This window comes from Euleptes europaea, chromosome 14 (genome assembly GCF_029931775.1).
Source record: "Euleptes europaea isolate rEulEur1 chromosome 14, rEulEur1.hap1, whole genome shotgun sequence".
Classification (NCBI taxonomy): Eukaryota; Metazoa; Chordata; class Lepidosauria; order Squamata; family Sphaerodactylidae; genus Euleptes; species Euleptes europaea.
The window spans coordinates 30,247,085-30,264,696 of record NC_079325.1 but is presented as its reverse complement, the minus strand read 5'-3'; the positions used below and the strand labels follow the sequence as shown (position 1 = coordinate 30,264,696).

Below are 17,612 nucleotides of genomic sequence, written 5' to 3'. Positions count from 1 at the left end.
CGGGGCAGAAGGCAGCGTCCCCGGCCAGCTCTTCCCCGCGTCCCCCCCTGCCCCGCACCTACCTCGGCTGCAGCCGACTCCCCGTGGCTCCTCACCCTCCTGCTCCAGGGGGCATGCTTCCCCAGCCCTTCCTCCGGCCAGCAGGCCCGGCCTGCGCAGGCCGCAACCCCGCACCTCCGCCCCCTGGTGGAGGGCCACGAGCCAGGGGGGAGCAGAGGCGAGGAAACAGCCGCCCGCCTGCTCGCCAGCCACTCACCACCTCCACCTGCAGGGAGGAGCCGCAGCGCGCCCCCTCCTCCTCCTCCTCAAGAGCCGCACTCAACCGGCCAAAGAGCCGCATGCTGCTCGGGAGCCGCGTTTTGCCGACCACTGATGTGAGGGAAAACTGTACTGCTTAATTCTACTGATTGTATAAACTGGATCACCTCCAACTTTGTCTGCAGCCGGAGGGCACATGTCCAGTCTCCAGCCATTGAGAAGCTGACCCCTATATTTGCTTCCTGACATATTTCCGGATGATGGTTTTCATATTTGCATGGCTACACATTACAAAATGCATTATTTTTGTGCATGGATATAAAGTGCAATGTAGGGACTGTTAATCATGTATGCTTAATTTTAGCACAGAAATATGATGGACTGGGAAGAAAAAAGTGTTTTTCTCTTCAAAGACTACTTTTCCGGATTTTTTTCCCAATGGAAAAACTGTAAATTGGGAGAGCGGCAATGAAAAATAAAATCCCATTGAAATATTTTCTGTTTTGGAATACATTAAATGCTTTTAAAGAAATAGCTTTTTACTCAAAATGTGCACTATTAAGGTTGTTTAGTAAAACAATTTAGAGAGCCACCGTGTTGTCGTGCTTAAGAGTGGGGGACTCTAATCTGGAGAACTGGATTCGATTCCCTACTCCTCCACATGAAGCCCGCTGGTTGACCTTGGGCCAGTCGCAGTTCTCTCAGGACTCTCTCAGCCCACACAGAGGCAGGCAATGGCGAACCACCTCTGAGCGTCACTTGCCTTGAAAACCCTATGGGGTCACCATAAGTCAGCTGTGACTTGAGAACACACACACGCAGTAAATCATTTTACAGCAGGGGAGCACAATTCAAAACACTTACGTGGGCCATAATGGATCTTGACCAGAGCTGAATGACCTGCCCTCTGACAATGGCTGGCTCCATTGTGGCCCATATAACTGATATCTGGGCTGAAGGCAGTGTTCTCCCCACCCCCCGCCCCCAAAAAATTCTCTGTTGCATCCCAGAAATTTCTTCTGGGAAATGGGGAGCGAAGTGCATGTTGCAAAGGGTTGCCAGCACATCCTTGGCAAATGCTGAAGATTTTGAGGCAGTGCCTGGGGAGGGTAGAGTTTGGGAAAGGTGATGTCACTTCCAGGTGATGCTCTAGTCAATACCCAAAGACCAAAGAGACATGGTGAAATCCCTAGAGCATCACTATGGAGGCCATTTTCCCGCCATTTTTTCTCTTTCTTGAGGACAGAGGATAGGGGCTGAGGGCAGAGGCAAGCAGGCAAATGGCAAGCCTACCGCCACTCTGTTGCCACAGCCTTAATGCTGCCTTTGAGAGGCCTACAGTGGCCTCAGAATCAAGAGTGAAGGGGGTCCCAGTCTTCTAATTTATACTTTTCTTCTCTGTGGCCCTGGAGAGAAACCAAGTGCCATCCTCATTGGCCTCCCTTGAGGGCCCTTTTGAATCCAGCATGGCAACCCACACGTGCTCCCTAGCTGTTTCTGATAGATCCTGCTATCTCACCTCACCTCTAGCCATCCTGCTATCTCACCTCACCTCTGTTTCTGATAGCTCCTGCTATCTCACCTCACCTCTAGCCATCCCCACTCCTCTAGTGCCTCAGGTAGGGTTGCCAACCTCCAGGTACTAGCTGGAGATCTCCTGCTATTACAACTGATCTCCCGCTGATAGAGATCAGTTCACCTGGATAAAATGGCCGCTTTGGCAATTGGACTCTATGGCATTGAAGTCCCTCCCCAAACCCCACCCTCCTCAGGCTCTGCCCCAAAAACCTCCTGCTGGTGGCAAAGGGGAACCTGGCAGCCTTAGTCTCAGGACACGCTGATCAGCTGTTGAGTCTTGAGATCCAAATACGGTATGAGATTGTTTCAAATAATATAATTCCTTTCGTTTACGAAAAATGTTTGTATTTTCCATTTTCAACTGATATTCTTTTCTTACCTCTCAAACGACAAAATGTAAGTTACATGTTACAAGGCAGCATGGGGCCCAGCAGTTTGCAACTGTCTCTGCCCCCTGGTAGTATTGTGTCTAGTCAAAATTTTGCTTGAAGGGAACTACGGCATTTATACTTAGTTCATAAATATGCTAAATAGTACAAGTCTACATGCTAAGTTATAAAGGATGCATTTTATGTTGTTAAATCAGGGGTAAAATAAGTTTAGATTTGGTAAGTATTGCACATATTTAAGTTTTTCTCTAAATTTCTGTTTTCACAGAAAAAAATAACACCCCCCCAATGGTTCCATATTTTCATATTGGCTCCATCTTTATTATAATAACATATTAACCACTCAGCTAGCCTCACTGCAATAGAAAATAATGTTTATTTCATGGAAGCTATATGCTGACTGTCACATTTCTCTCCACTCCCAGCTCTTTTGGGTCGATCAGTGTGCCCCTAGCAGGTGCTGTTTCAAGACCAAACAGTATCATCACTATGAAGAAAATAGCTCTTCGTGACAGGAACCACAAGGCGACAAGTGTAAGTCTGAAAGGAAATATGATAGGATTTGAGTATCTGTCAGTTGTTGCAGTTTCTTCAGACAAGAGTTAGAGTTTCCTTCTGTGTTTGATTTTTTTTCTTCTCTCGTGCTGATGGAGCCTTTGGGTGACGTTACAGAAATGTCCCTGTCAATCATCCCAGAACCTTTTCACTCATTGGCCGGAGAAGTAGGAGCTGGGGGCACGTTCACTTCTTACTGAGCAGAATGATTGCCTGCAGATTTTTCCAGAAATATCCAGGAGTAAAATATATTTGTTAAAGTTTCTAACCCACACAAAAATGTTACCAGCTGCCCCCCCCATGCATACACATCCCACTGTATGTTGCTTAAAAATATCAAGCACTTGAATAAAAAGGAGAACCAATTTGTAGAACCTTCTCTGCGTTATGGCCCTGAGGCAATTATTCAGCATGCAGGAGAAGCTGTTTGAAGGCTTGAGTAAAGGGGCTAGAAGCTTTCTTTGAAACAAAAGTTAAAGATTCGGAGGAGAGCCCTGAAATATTACTAAGGGGATATTGGATGCAAACACCCCCTCCTCCAAGGTTAGGATGACCTTTATTTTTGAGCCCTGTTTTTTTTCCCACTTTACCTGCATACCAACTGGTAAGAGTTGATGTTATTCTCCATTTTAGTGCCTCATCTCTATAAAGGTATCCCTCATGCCTCCAGAACAGAAACCCCCGCCATCAAGAAAAGCAGCTTTGAAGAAATTACGTGAGTGTACAGGAATCGGCCCAGGGCCTAGGCGGAGAGCTCTTCCTCTGCCTTCCCCCAAGGCAGGATATTTTAAAGTTGGGGTTCAGCTTGATGTCATGCATTCAGTCAACTTCTAGCTCCACTTTGGTCTCCCCCAAACCTTCTTGTAGTACAAACTCTTTGAGAAGATGGTACTCAAAGCAGGTTTGGGGAAAATGTGAACAGGCAGATGTGAATTTCCATACCATTGTGCCCACATCTGGCACCATTTCCTTTTTGTCCACATCTGGCACCCACTATTCCCCACCCCCAGCTACCTCTGGCACACTTTTACCATTTTTAAAAATTATAATTCATTGTTGGTATCTCTCTCTACAACGTTAAAACACTATTGTGATATTTCTGCTATCTTTTTAAAAAGGTATAAAGCTTACTGGAGGCAGGGAATATGGGGGCACCCAGGCGGGTTCTAGTTTTTTTTGGGGGGCAGGTAGGCAGTTGTGAGGGGCCGTTTTTCCTCACCTGCTTTGCCCCCACCGGGCCCTCCCTGTGCCCCCCTTCCCACCCACACGCCCACTCACCTGCCTGTATAAAAACACCCAGGGATTCTGGCTCTGGATTGGGAAATTCCGGGAGATCTGGGGGTGCAGCCTGAGGAGAAGGTTTGGGGAGCGACCTCATCAGGGTATGATGCCATAGAGTCCACCCTGCAAAACAGTCATTTTCTTTAGGGGAACTGATCTCTATAGTGTGGAGACCAGTTGTAATTCCAGGAGATCTCCAGGCTCCACCTAGATGTTGACAAGTAGGGTTGCCAGGTCCCTCTTCGCCACCGGCGGGAGATTTTGGGGACGGAGCCTGAGGAGGGCGGGGTTTGGGGAGGGGAGGGACTTCAATGCCATAGAGTTCAATTGCCAAAGCGGCCATTTTTCTCCAGGTGATCTGATCTCTATCGACTGGAGATCAGTTGAATTAGCAGGAGATCTCTTGCTACTACCCGGCAGTTGGCAAGCCTATTTCTTCCTGAACCAGTCAAAAAGGGCAAGAGTCCAGTAGCACCTTAAAGACTAACAAAAATATTTTCTGGTAGGGTATGAGCTTTCGTGAGCCACAGCTCACTTCTTCAGATACCTGTGGCTGTGGCTCACGAAAGCTCATACCCTACCAGAAAATATTTTTGTTAGTCTTTAAGGTGCTACTAGACTCTTGCCCTTTTTGACTACTGCAAACAGACTAACATGGCTACCCACTGTGAATTATCTTCCTGAACCAGGTGGTGTAGCTGGCCATGAGCATGAACAGTGGTTCATGCTCATGGCCAGCTACACCACCTGGTTCAGGGAGCATCACCTGATGTACTCTAGCTGTTATGGTTAAAAGGCTTGGTAGTTTCTTTGTAGCTCCTTCCTTCGACCATAATACTTCAGCGGTACTGCTTGAGATGAAAAGCCTTCTGTTAGATCCCACATTCACTGTGGGTTTAAGTTGAAGCAGCTGCAGACAGGAAGAAGCAGTTTTATGGGGCAAGGCTGATATGAGTTGCACAGAGGCAGGTAGACACAGGTGAGGCATTAGAACTACATAAGCTGAAAGTATGAGATAGTAGTTAAGGGATCAGGATCTTCACTGCAAAGGGTGGAGTGAAAGATCCTTCCCTACTAGATGTCTAGAGATCAGGCAAGGTTGTACTGGGGTAGCAGTGTATTTCGATAAGGTTGCCACCTTTGCAAAAAATTGCTGGTGCCTGGAGCCAGGTGGCTCTTAGCATAGGCAGAATTTTTTTTAAAGAGCTTTTTTTTTTCCAGAAAAAAGACTGAAGTGCACTTGAACATGCATACTGAAGCACATGTAAAATACGCATCTTGCCTCTGTGCAGACAACTTGGCAACTGCATGTACTGGGGAAATTGTGGATAGTACACGCCCCCGATATGCACGATTGCCCAACTCCTGCTACTCTTGGATATAATGTCCGCAAAGGGCTACTTGTGGTTTTTAGGCACAGAGACAATGTGAATGAGGCTTTCGGAGCAGTTAAGATGACACTGTCATTTCTAATCATCACCAGTTACCTCGTGCCCTCTTTCTACAAAGGATTCTGTAGAGGAAGAATTGGCTGGGGGTCAGAAGGCAAGAGGTGATTCTGGGCCAACAGCTGAACAAAGCAGCTCTCCTTCAGCAGCCAAGAAACAGTTATCAGACAAAAAACAATCCTTCCAGGTAAAGTGACTTAACTCCTGAGATAAAAAAAAAGAGCTCTGTGTGTGTATTTGTAATTCTGATAATTGAAGCTTACAGCTGGACAATATGTAGAAAAGGGAAGTTAACATGGTTGAGAGGTTGGAGCGGTAAGTTCCAGTGTTGGAAGTCCCTTTGTGTCAGTATCTCAAACAAGCTTCTTCTCAGAAAGTCACCTTGGCCTCTAACAACCACTTTCTCCAAAAATTAACTGGGACAGTTCTGGGGAGTATTCGCACAGGCCATTTATGCAGGGTCAATTTTGATGCTCGCTCAAAGCTCTTTTTAAAAATGCGACCTTTAAAATGCCTATTCACGGTCCCGACGCAAAAGGAGAAATCCCACACACACACTCACCTGCTCCTTCGTTCCTTCCATTAGCAACCGCCCTTTGCATAGCTAAAGCTCAGCTGTGATTTTGCATGCTTCCTTGAGGGGATTCTTCGAGGCAGGGGCGGAGCAAACACAAACGGTCGCGTTAAAGGGGCTCTTGAGAAATGAAAAGCAGGCTTTGCAGTCACTTCCTGAATGATGGTTCTGCAGGAAAAACTAAAAAAAATAAATATGCGGGGCACTTCAGCCTGGAACTTGCTTCTAATTACCAAGCATAAATTGCCGCAGAGTGATGGTTAGGGTTGCCAACCTCCAGGTAGCAGTTGGAAATCTCCTGTTAGGGCAGGGTTTGGGGAGGGGAGGGACTTCAATACCATAGAGACCAATTGCCAAAGTCGCCATTTTCTCCAGGTGAACTGTCAGCTGGAGATCAGTTGTAATCGCAGGAGATCTCCAGTTAGTACCTGGAGGTTGGCCACCCTAAAACTAGTAAAATGCCATTTCACCCAAGGAAGGAAAGAAAGAGGGAAAGGGGACAATAGCAAGCCCATCAAAGACATTTTCATCCACACTTAAAGTGGAACCAATTCGGTGCCAGGAAAACAGCTGAGGGAAGGGAGTTCCAGGTTATGTGCTACTTCAGGGAAGTTCCTGTCTTGTAACCAACCACCTCACTGCAGAAAATGGGGTCATTCATAGCAGGGCCTCTGAGGAAGACCTTAATTGCCAAGCAGATTCACACAGGGGAGAAAAATGTTAACACTTCTGTTGCTGACAGGAAGGAGTTTTTGCTGGCGGCAGAAACCATTTATGTGTCTTGACTAAGATGTAAAGACTAGGGGGAAATTGAGACGTTTGGGACTAAAACAGGTATTTCCCCAGGTTTTTCAAGGACTTTCCCCTCAGTTTTTTTTTTCCAGTAGAAGAAAGGGGAAATATGAGAGAACATTGGGAAACTATTCTGCTAGGCTTGTATCCAACCACATTAAGAAAACTTAAGGATACATTCTGTCAGTTCCTTCCTCCCACTGCAGACCCCCACTATACTGTTTCTGAAAGTTTGCTGGCTGCTAGGAACAAAAATTGTGGGAGTTCAGTGGGCTGCAGTGAGAGGGTGGAACGGACAGAAATTGCCATGGCTTCCTAAGAAAACTAAAGGGCACGTATATGGTCTTAATTGTGTGGCTGGATAGAAAATCTATGAAATATCTGAGAAGGAGCTTTGCGGATAGCAAAAAGAGCATACTGTGGTGTGGATCCTCCAAGTGCTCCACTTTGGAAGCCAAAGCAAAGAAAAACCTCTTTGTGGAAGCAGCCTATAGTTTATTAGTAATGATAGTAACTGAGAGCCAACATGGTGTAGTGGTTAAGAGCGGTGGTTTGGAGTGGCGGACTCCTAACTGGAGAACCAGGTTTGATTCCCCACTCCTCCACATGAGCGGCAGAGGCTAATCTGGTGAACTGGGTTGGTTTCCCCTACACACAAAGCCAGCTGGGTGACCTCAGGCTAGTCACACACTCTCAGCCCCACCTACCTCACAGGGTGTCTGTAATGGGGAGGGGAGGGGAAGGTGATTGTAAGCTGGTTTGATTCTCCCTTAAGTGGTTGAGAAAGTTGGCATATAAAAACCACCTCTTCTACTTCTAATAGGAATTAATTTGATAATATTGCTGTAGCCTTATAATTTATCCAAAAACTTTGCTCCAGCCCACCAATATCTTTTGAACCATTCTAAGAAAACCTCCCAAGGTTGATCAATGGCATTTTGCCCCACATACCCTTGTGGTGCATGACGTGCTTCCTCTCCCCTCCTGTTGCAGGTGCGAGTCTTGATCATAGAAGCCCGGCAATTGCAAGGAAACAACATCAGGCCAGTGGTGAAAGTGGTAATTGCCAATCATACGTTCAGGACGAGAATCAAATTTGGAAATACCCCTTTTTACAATGAGGTGAGCATAATGTGGGCTCCAGCTTCAACATTAGAAGTGGCACGGTGCTTAGCAAGAAAAAGCTTCCCGTTTGAGAGACAAATAAATTCATTTCCAGCAAGCTCTGATGAGGCACTGATTTGCTGAGAGAGATGTTAGAGAACACACGTAGATAACCGCATGAATCATATCCTTTTCTTGCAGACTTCTAGACTTTCTGCTACCAAACCGTAAGCCAAGCAACAATGGCTTGATAAATGTATAGCTACAGTAGAGGAAGTAGGGGATTTCACTGAAGGGTGGGAGGGGAGATATTCCTTCTACTGGTCTCAAAATAATCAACTGGACCAAGATTGTAAGCAGCTTCTGGTTCAGTAAATCTGAATCCTTAGAAAGGTCATGTAGCAGGACTGAAAAAGATGTCTCTGAAACCTTGGGGATCTGCTGCCAGTCACAGTAGATAGCAAGGATGAGCAGTTCTCTCCAGATCTGTCCTGACTGGGATTCATTTACTCCTGAGGTTTCGTTTAAATGATCTTCCATTGAATTTTGTGATACTTCAGGGAATAAAGAATGGATGTTACCCCTTTCCCCCACTTGATCCATGGAGACTAAAAAAAACACACAATTAAAGTGTGAAATGGCTTTGGTTTGCTCATCAGAACTTTCATAGATTGGGTTTTGATCTACAAGCTTACTGGGAAGGGGGAGGGTAACAATATTCAGCCACAAAAACCATCACCATAGGTTTTCACATCTCTGGTAAGCTATATTGGATAAAGTGGACCAATGGCTCAACTCAGTATAACGCAGCTTCTTCAGTTTCAATGGAGAGGCTTAATTGGTTAGATTAATCTGCTAAAACTTTACTTGATAATTTGGGGAGGATAGTTCTAATTGGAGTGTTTCTTTTTGGGGTGAGGGCTGTTTTAATCAGAGGGTATATCCATTATTGAGGCAGTTTTAGCTGTGGCGCATACTGTAAGATGAAATGAAAAAGAAAACATTAAAGATTATCTTTGCTGCTAATGCTAAGTGGTACGTTTTCTCCCATTTTCTTCGATTTACTCAAAAAGGCATCTATATGTTGAGGATTTAGCTTATACTCAAAAGCCGATTAATCTACTAAAGATTCCGTAATTAGTTGTTGGCATAAGTAATGATAACTGTACAATACTGTTTTCCGTGAACAGTTATTGCCAAATACTTAGCTTGATTTGCTTTGTTGTTTTTTCTCAGACATTTGTACAAAATTTCCAGGAGATGCCCTCTCAACTGTTTGATGAATTCATAATCATACAGGTAAATAAGAGACATCAGGTCTTTTGCTCTCTGTTTACACTGGAATCTTTTTACACAGCCTCACGATTCTCTGTTTTCATATAATAAAGAAGCACTGTGATACGGGGCAATAAGCAGCCTTGAAAGCCAGAAATGCTGGGACCAAGATCTGAAGAGTATCCAGCAGGCAGACTAACAACATTTATTCCATCATGAGCTTTCATGAGGTAGAGCTCAGTTCTTCAGATACTATGAAGAAGAAATCATGTTCCATTTACCAAGCGGAGAAGGCAGAGAGAAGCTTAGTGGGAATCCCGTCATAAATCTTTCAGGTGTGATTCTCTGTGTAAAGGATTGGAACAGATGAGGTTGTTACACGTGATGGGAGAGGTCAGAGATTCTATCCTCTCATAAAAAAAAGATTGTTGTTTCATAGATGTGGGATACAATTTCCTCTTCAATGCAACTGAAGAAGTGATCTCAGAATGGAATACATGTATAGGGCACAGGGTAAGATAAGTTAAAGTATAAATCTAAGATTAATCAACTGGAGTCGCTCACAGGTGAAGGGGGTGATGGGGGATGGAGGGTTATAAAGTGGAGGTAATGGGTAAATTGAACAGTACTATTTTTTTTCTTGTTGTAACATTGAAACAATGTAATCCATCTTCTATGAAAACTATATATATATATATATATATATATATATATATATATATATATATATATATATATATATATATATATATATATATATATATATATATATAAATAAAAGGATGGAATAAATGTTAGTCTTTCAGGTGCCACTGGACTCCTGTTATATTTTACTGCAATAGATGGACAGGGCTACCTCTAAAGGAACCAACAGTCACTGATACCATGTGGGAAGGCCACATCAAGGCTGACTGGTGCCCCAGCAAAGTCTGTGCCTGACCTGGAAGGTTTTTTTAGCCCTTCCAGGTCAGGGGAAACCAATGAACTACCTGAATGAAGCCTAGGAAGACTTCACACCCCTGAATACCCAACCTCCACATTGCTTAGTGGCTTGCCACAATGGACTGAAAGTTCCTAATTTTATCCCTGGCAGCTCTTGACACAATGCTCTTTTATGCATGGCTGTTTCCCTCGTGGTCACCCCTCCGAAGACTTCGGGTTTTTGTGTTGATTATGCATGCTGTTTCTGACCGTCAGAGGTTGCCTCGCTCTCCCCCTGCATTTCCCTGCGCTTTGCCCGCGTTTTCAAAGCCCTGTTTCCATGTTAGGAAATGTGAAATGCTAACACTTGCTCAGTAGGACAAGTAAAATGATAGTATAGTCCTCCAGGCACTGAAAGAGCTGCCTCTATGTGCGTATGAAGCAAACTGCACATTCTACTGCAAACACAAAAATGATCTTCTTTGTGTCGTTCCACCTCTTTGAATGCAGTTATGCTTACTTGTTGCATGATGGTACATACTTTCCTCACACTCCCACAATGACCCCCAGCAGCAGCCAGGGGTATGGTGAAGGCCTCAGGAAATGCCTCAGAAAATGAACAAGATGATAATGGTAAGTGGAACTACAGGATCTAGGAAGAGAGAGAGAAACACAACATGAGATTCCAGTTTGGGTAGCCACTCGGTGCCTGCTACCACGGGTTGTTATGTGGAACACACATTCTCCAGATATGGATAAAGGCAAGCCCTGTCATAGTCCCAGCTTAGCTCACAGTAAAGCAAATGAATTATAAACTCCTGCCGAAGTGGTATCGTCAAGAAATTCTTGTGTGTAACCATGTTCCCCATTTTACATGTTTCTTCATGCTCCCACTTCAAAGAAATAAGAAACAGTCTAGCCCAGAGTTCTGGTTTGGTTTTTATATATACATATTTTACATAGGCGCTGAACTCAAAGGCGTTGCGAGCTGATTCCCTCATTGGTGTCTTCAAGGTGAGCAGCTGATGTTGATGAAAGGTAGGATTAGGAAGCTAATTGGCATTGCTTTACCCTGATGATAAAGTTTGGCTACCACAGCGGGCCAGAGACCCACACTGTGTTTGGGGCTGAATCGCATTGGGCCTGAAGACAAGGAAAATAAAATTATTCGCTTGAAGTTTTGATTTGCCTACCCACCACGCCAAATTATTAGCCTGATAAAGAGCTGCTGCAGGTCGGAGCCAAAGTCACTGTAACATTTATTTTTGAATTAGCATAAAAATACAGTATTTTTATTTTGGAACTGGATGAAATTCCTGTCATTGTAATGGGGGGTGGGAGGACTTGAGCTTTAGAGAACTCTCAGAGGAGAGCACAGTGCCTTGTGCAGGGGGTTGGACTAGATGACCCTGGTGGTACCTTCCAACTCTATGATTCTATAAGAGCACAAGAGCCAAACTGGATCAGACCACTCCATGTAGTCAAGCCTTCCGTTCTTCACTGTGACCAACCAGGTGCACCCAGAAGGTCTACAGGCAGGGGTGTGGGGGGACCAAAATCCCCCAGTAGTAGCACTGCAGATTGTTTTTAACCTGTTGCAGGATGCTTATGATGATTTTGTGTCCTTCTTTGCAGTGTTTGCTGCTTTGTTAGCCACCTCGAGTCTCAGGAGATAAGGGAAAGTGTAAATGTTTTAAATAAATACAACAAAATAAAAAGGTGACTTGCTGTTGTAAGTACTGCTCTGTAGGGTTTTCAAAGCATGAGACGAACAGAGGTGGCTTGCCATGGCCTTCCTTTGCATAGCAACCCTGGACTACCTTGGTGGTCTCCTGTCCACATACTAACCAGGGTTGACCCTGCTAAGTTTCAAAGATCTGACAAGAACGGGCTATCCTGGGCAATGAAAAAAGCTGAATTTTCAGATTTTGGTGTCAATTTTTTTAACTTGATCCATTCATTTCAAAGTCTGAATATTATCAGATTTCGGTGTCAATTTTTTAACTTGATCCATTCATTTCAAAGTCTGAATATTATCAGATTTCCTTGCAATGTTGTTTCAAGTATTCTAGTCCTCCCTCCTTTGACATTTCCAATATCTACTATTTCTGTCCTTGCAGATTGAGATCGGGCATGTGTATGACGCTCCAGGTAAAGTAGTACAGCCTCCAGTAGCACCTACACTTAGAATGTCAGGACCCATTACTTATCAGACCTATGTCCAGGGCAGGATTCCCGTTCTGTGTGCGCACACACGCTTACACACACACAGTCCGAATTGGCACTGGGGCACATTAAGAACAGCTGTGGCTCTTAACGAGTACTACCGAATGCTCTCACTGGTCGGATAGATTGCTCAAATTCAGAACTGTTACACATAAAATCTGCTGCCAGCCAGTGCCACAGGTCTCTGTTTTTAATCCTGCCCTGGGCCAGAGTCCAGGATGGGGCCACAGAATAACTGCCATCACCACTCTGCCTCCCACGCCCCTCCACTGGGGCCAAGCAAGGAGTGGCCATCGCCCCATGTGAGGAGCTTATGCTTTTTATTATTATTATTATTATATCTTGCTTTTCTCCCTGATCTGGGACCCAAAGCAGCTTTTCACATCATTTTTTCCTCCTCCACTTAATCATCACAACAGCGACCTTGTGAGGGTAGGTTAGGCTGAGAGATTGTACCAGGCCCAAGGTTACCTGGCAGGCTTCCATGGCTGAGCAAGGGACTCAAACCCAGTTGTCCCAGGTTCAAGTCCAATGCTGTAACCACTGTATCTCAGAAACACCTTTATTGGCATAAACATCATAAATTACATAAGGGTCAGTGGTCAAAGGCAAATCTCCTCCTAGTAGCATAATAAAGAAAGTTCGCAACCAAGTCATTAATAATCCTATTCTTGACACTGAGAGACACTGTCCTTCAGTGTTACTCCTCTGAAGATGCCTGCCACAGCTGCTGGCGAAGCGTCAGGAAAGAAAATACCAAGACCACGGTCACACAGCCCAGATAACCTACAAGAACTGATGTATTAAGAGTTTGAAAATGTTATAAAAAATACTGTTTGCACTTTGTTTGGCCCCTTTATCTGTGAAGATGTCTTCCAACCATTTATTAGCCGTTGCATCCAAAAACCCTTTTGGGGGTTACCGCATTATGGGGGTTACCGCACTTTGTATTCCCAGCGATGTATTAAGAGTTTGAAAATGTTATAAAAAACATCGCTTTAAAAGGGTTTTTGGATACTACGGCTTATAAATGGTTGGAAAACGTCTTCACAGCTAAAGAGGCCAAACAAAGTGCAAACAGTATTTTTTATAACGTTTTCAAACTCTTAATACATCGCTGGGAATACAAGTGTGGTAACCCCCTGTGTATTCCCAGCTATGTATTAAGCTGTGGTTATAAACTGTAATCTCAAGGTGGGCAGGAGCCACTGCTTCATCTGGAAGCCAGCTGCTGCCCAATCACCAGATGGGGAAAGTCCTCTTCAGTGTACTTTATTTTCACTGGTTGCTATTTTTCCTATTATCTATATCAGCCAGCTGATTGATCTCAACCTATTAAGCATCACATAGTAGATGGGACACTGTCGCTACCCTACATAGCTAGTTAGATTTCACTGCATGGTGATATCACTAATGACAGTAGAAAATAATTGCAGGCATGGGCAATGAAAGCAGGCAAGTTAGTCAATGCCTTTCCAGGAAAAAGTTGTTTCAAAAGGTTGATAGTTTTCAGCGCTGCCAACATTTTGTGGGTAACTGTGAGAAATTTCAGCTCAGCTCTAGCATTTAATATTCAACAGCTTGATATTTGATGGTTGCTGCTCTCCATGTGTATGATGGAGTTGCGGGGAGGGGGAACTAAACCAGAGCAGTGGCTACCTTATGTTGAATTTTGATTGTAACAAAACATTCCAGTGATCCTATCACCCAATGGCTCCATCGTCAGCCCATAGATAAAGAAGGCAGCTGGCCACTCGGAACGGTATGAATATTGGCTCCTGTTATTTTCTTGTCCTAGGTCATGTCATGTATTCAAAATGGCTGACTCTCTATGACCCCGCTAACCTCAATGCCGGGCTAAAGGGCTACGTGAAAGTCAACCTTTGTGTCCTGGGAGCCGGAGACCGTGCACCGGTAAAATTTCAACTTTACAACATACTTCAGCTCCTGGTTGGTCACAAAATGAGCATGGGAGATAATGTGATGGAGTTGACAATTATTAAAATCACAAGGAATTGAAGAGGGAATGGCAGGGGAAAGGTGAATTTCTTTCCTGCTCCTTTATTAAATAATAGGAGCAAACTGAACCCACTGAATACTATATGCATCTAATATAGTATTTATTTTTACATATCCAATATAGTATATATATTTTTTACATATCCAGGGATTGCTCAGAATATGCAGGAAGTTCCCCCTTGTTTTGCTGCTTTAATAATAAGCATAGGGACACCGTCATCTGATAAAGAGAGTGAGACAGTGTTTTCTTTTCTATATTGGAAGAATTAAATAGGACAGCTGAAAAGATGGACACCAGCTTGTTCCAAGGCTTAGCAAGGGTAGCAAGCTAGGCCAGGCTGAATTTGTATCCCTGGAGCTCAGTTTGTACTTGGCTCAGTGCCTGCAGCCTATTACAAAAAAGCATATTCCACCACTGAATGCTGGATAGATGAGCAGAAAATAAGAAATATGGCCAGAGGCAGGCAGCAGAGGTTTTTTTTGTTTGTTTGCAACAGCTTTGTGCAGGAGCAGTGTATCTGAATTGGGAGACCTGGCATTTCAGCTGGAGCTCTCTTAAAGCTATTCTTAGCTTGTCCCAGTGCCACTTGGGTATACAACTGGGAGACTATATAAATTACCACCTACAATTCTTGACCATGTCAGTTACAGACAGGACAAGAAACAGTACGTTTTGATAGTAAGATTGCCAGCTCTGGGTCAGGGAATTCCTGGAGATTTGGGAGTGAAACCTGAGGAGAGTGGGGTTTGGGGAGGGGAGGAACATTAGTAGGGTTGCCAGCTCTGGGGTGGGAAATAACTGGAGATTTTGGGGGTGGAGCTTTAGGGGGCAAGGGTTTGGAGAGGGGAGGGACTTCTGTGCCATAGAGTCCAATTGCCAAAGTGGCCATTTTCTCTAGATGAACTGATCTCTGTCACCTGGAAATCAGTTGTAATAGCAGGAGATCTCCAGCCGCCACCTTGAGGTTAGAAAAAACTAGGCACTGGTACTAAATAGACAAGCTATGTAAAAAAAAAAAAAAGTACAAGGCTCTAAGTAGAGTGGAATAGAGCCTTGTACTATTTTTTTACATAGCCACCTGGAGGTTGGCAACCCTAGACATCAACAGGTATAATGCCAAAGAGTCTGACCTCTGAAGCTAGGATTTTCTCCAGGGGAACTAATCTCTGTCATCTGAAGATCAGTTGTACTTCCAGGAAAACTCCAGGCCCCACCTGGAGCCAGCGTGGTGTAGTGGTCAAGAGCGATGGACTCTAATCTGGTGCCAAAGCAATATTTTAAAAATCTGCACAGCCAATCAAATATCCAGTGGCCAATCAGACACCCTGCTGGGGAAAAGCCCTACATGGCTCCACCCACATTCTAAAAACACTGGGCAGGCACCAGGAAAGGTGTTGGCAGTGCCATGGCACACATGGGCACCATGTTGGGGGACCCCTGATCTAGTCTTCCCTAGTTCGCCTAATGGTAGCACTGGCCCTGGTGGTAAGGAGCTGCACTGCCAACAAAATAAGGGAAGGCCTGAGTAAATGTGATGCTAGTTGGTTGAGAGAAAAATCAGTCTCCCATGAGACTGTGTACTCATGCAACTGGACTGCTATCCAGTTTAAAAAGAAGAGTCAGTTTTAATATGCCGGCTTTCTCTACCACTTAAGGCAGGATCAAACCAGCTTACAATCACCTTCCCTTCCTCTTCCAAAACAGACACCCTGCGAGATAGGTGGGGCGGAGAGAGCTCTTAATAGAACTGTGACTAGCCCAAGGTCACCCAGCGGGCTTCATGTGTAGGAGTGGGGAAACCTACCCAGTTCACCAGATTAGCGTCTGCCGCTCATGTGGAGGAGTAGGGAATCGAACCTGGTTCTCCAGATCACAGTCCACCGCTCCAAACCACCGCTCTTAACCACTACATCACACTGCTGCTCCCTGCATGTAGTTGTTTTGCACAGGCAGCTGCCCAGTTTCAACGAGAGGGCCACACAAATGCATCACATTTAAAGCAAGCCGAAAAAGAGATTTCCAATCCTTCCTCACAGAAGTTCGACTTCCAGGGTTGCCTCAGGAGAAGGAATGCATGTTTAACCAGATTTTTTTGTCGTGGAAATGGACCCCATAGCATTCCTTGTGATACCTACAGCTTTTTCTGACATTGTGTCATTTGCTTCCACTGTTTCTTTGCATGTTTAACATCACCCAGGAATGCACATGGCAAAGATGTCAGAAGTGAACATTCATGTGCATTTCTCCAGAAAGATTTGTGACCGTTACCATCCTGCTCACAGATCTTTCTTCCTCCTTCTTCATAGGATGCAGACAAGATAAAGGGCGACCAAGATGGCGAGGACAATGTTCTCAAGTCTGCAGCAGTGCCGTCTCGCATGGTCACCATCCAGCTCTCAATCTACCAAGCAGAAGATCTTCCTCAAAGTAAGGGCCCCAGATCAAAAGTGGCTTTTGTGGTCTTTGTAATTGTAGGGCAAGACTAGCCACTGTTTTGCCCCCCTATACTGCTGCTGACACCAATTCAGGTAAAATCTAGGGGGCCCCATCTCTTGTGGGTTGCCCGAAGCCAACCTCACAGGGGTGTCGCTCAGTAGCATACCAAGCAGCCAAGTGGATGGGTAAGGACTTGTGCAGACTCTCTCGAGTTAAACAAACTTTATTTCTACAAGGCACAAACTTGGGGTATTGCAAATCTAGGTGCGCTAAGGAAAATAAAAGACAGTAACTAACTAAAGAGAGCCAGCATGGCGTAGTGGTTAAAAGCAGAAGCCACTAATCTGGAGAACCAGGTTTGATTCCTCAATCCTCCACATGAAGCCTGCTGGGTGACCTTGGGCTAGTCACAGTTCTCTCTGAACTCTCTCATCCTCACAAGGTGTTTGTTGGGGGAGGGGAAGGTGATTGTAAGCTGCTTTAAAACTCCTTGAAGGTGGTGAAAAGTGGGGTATAAAAACCAACTCTACTTCTTCTTCTAAAATAGTTACAATTAGGGGTGCCAACCTCCAGGTACTAGCTGGATATCTCCTGCTTTTACAACTGATCTCCAGTCGATAGAGATCAGTTCACCTGGAGAAAACGGCCACTTTGGCAATTGGACTCTATGGCATTGAAGTCCCTCCCCAAACCCTGCCCTCCTCAGGCGCCGCCCCAAAAACCTTTGCTGGTGGTGAAGAGGGACCTGGCAACCC

At 44.8% G+C, this 17,612-nt stretch overlaps 1 protein-coding gene across 1 annotated transcript in view; it reads left to right on the top strand.

Annotated features, from left to right (window-relative positions):
- The window catches only part of FER1L5 (fer-1 like family member 5), a 71,669-nt gene that overhangs the window by 2,889 nt on the left and 51,168 nt on the right, over positions 1-17,612 (top strand). The window contains exons 4-9 of the mRNA XM_056860080.1: positions 2,651-2,759; positions 7,869-7,997; positions 9,216-9,278; positions 12,296-12,326; positions 14,200-14,315; positions 16,728-16,848. Of these exons, the coding sequence (XP_056716058.1) occupies positions 2,651-2,759; positions 7,869-7,997; positions 9,216-9,278; positions 12,296-12,326; positions 14,200-14,315; positions 16,728-16,848 (569 nt within the window). The remainder of the gene's footprint in view (positions 1-2,650; positions 2,760-7,868; positions 7,998-9,215; positions 9,279-12,295; positions 12,327-14,199; positions 14,316-16,727; positions 16,849-17,612) is intronic.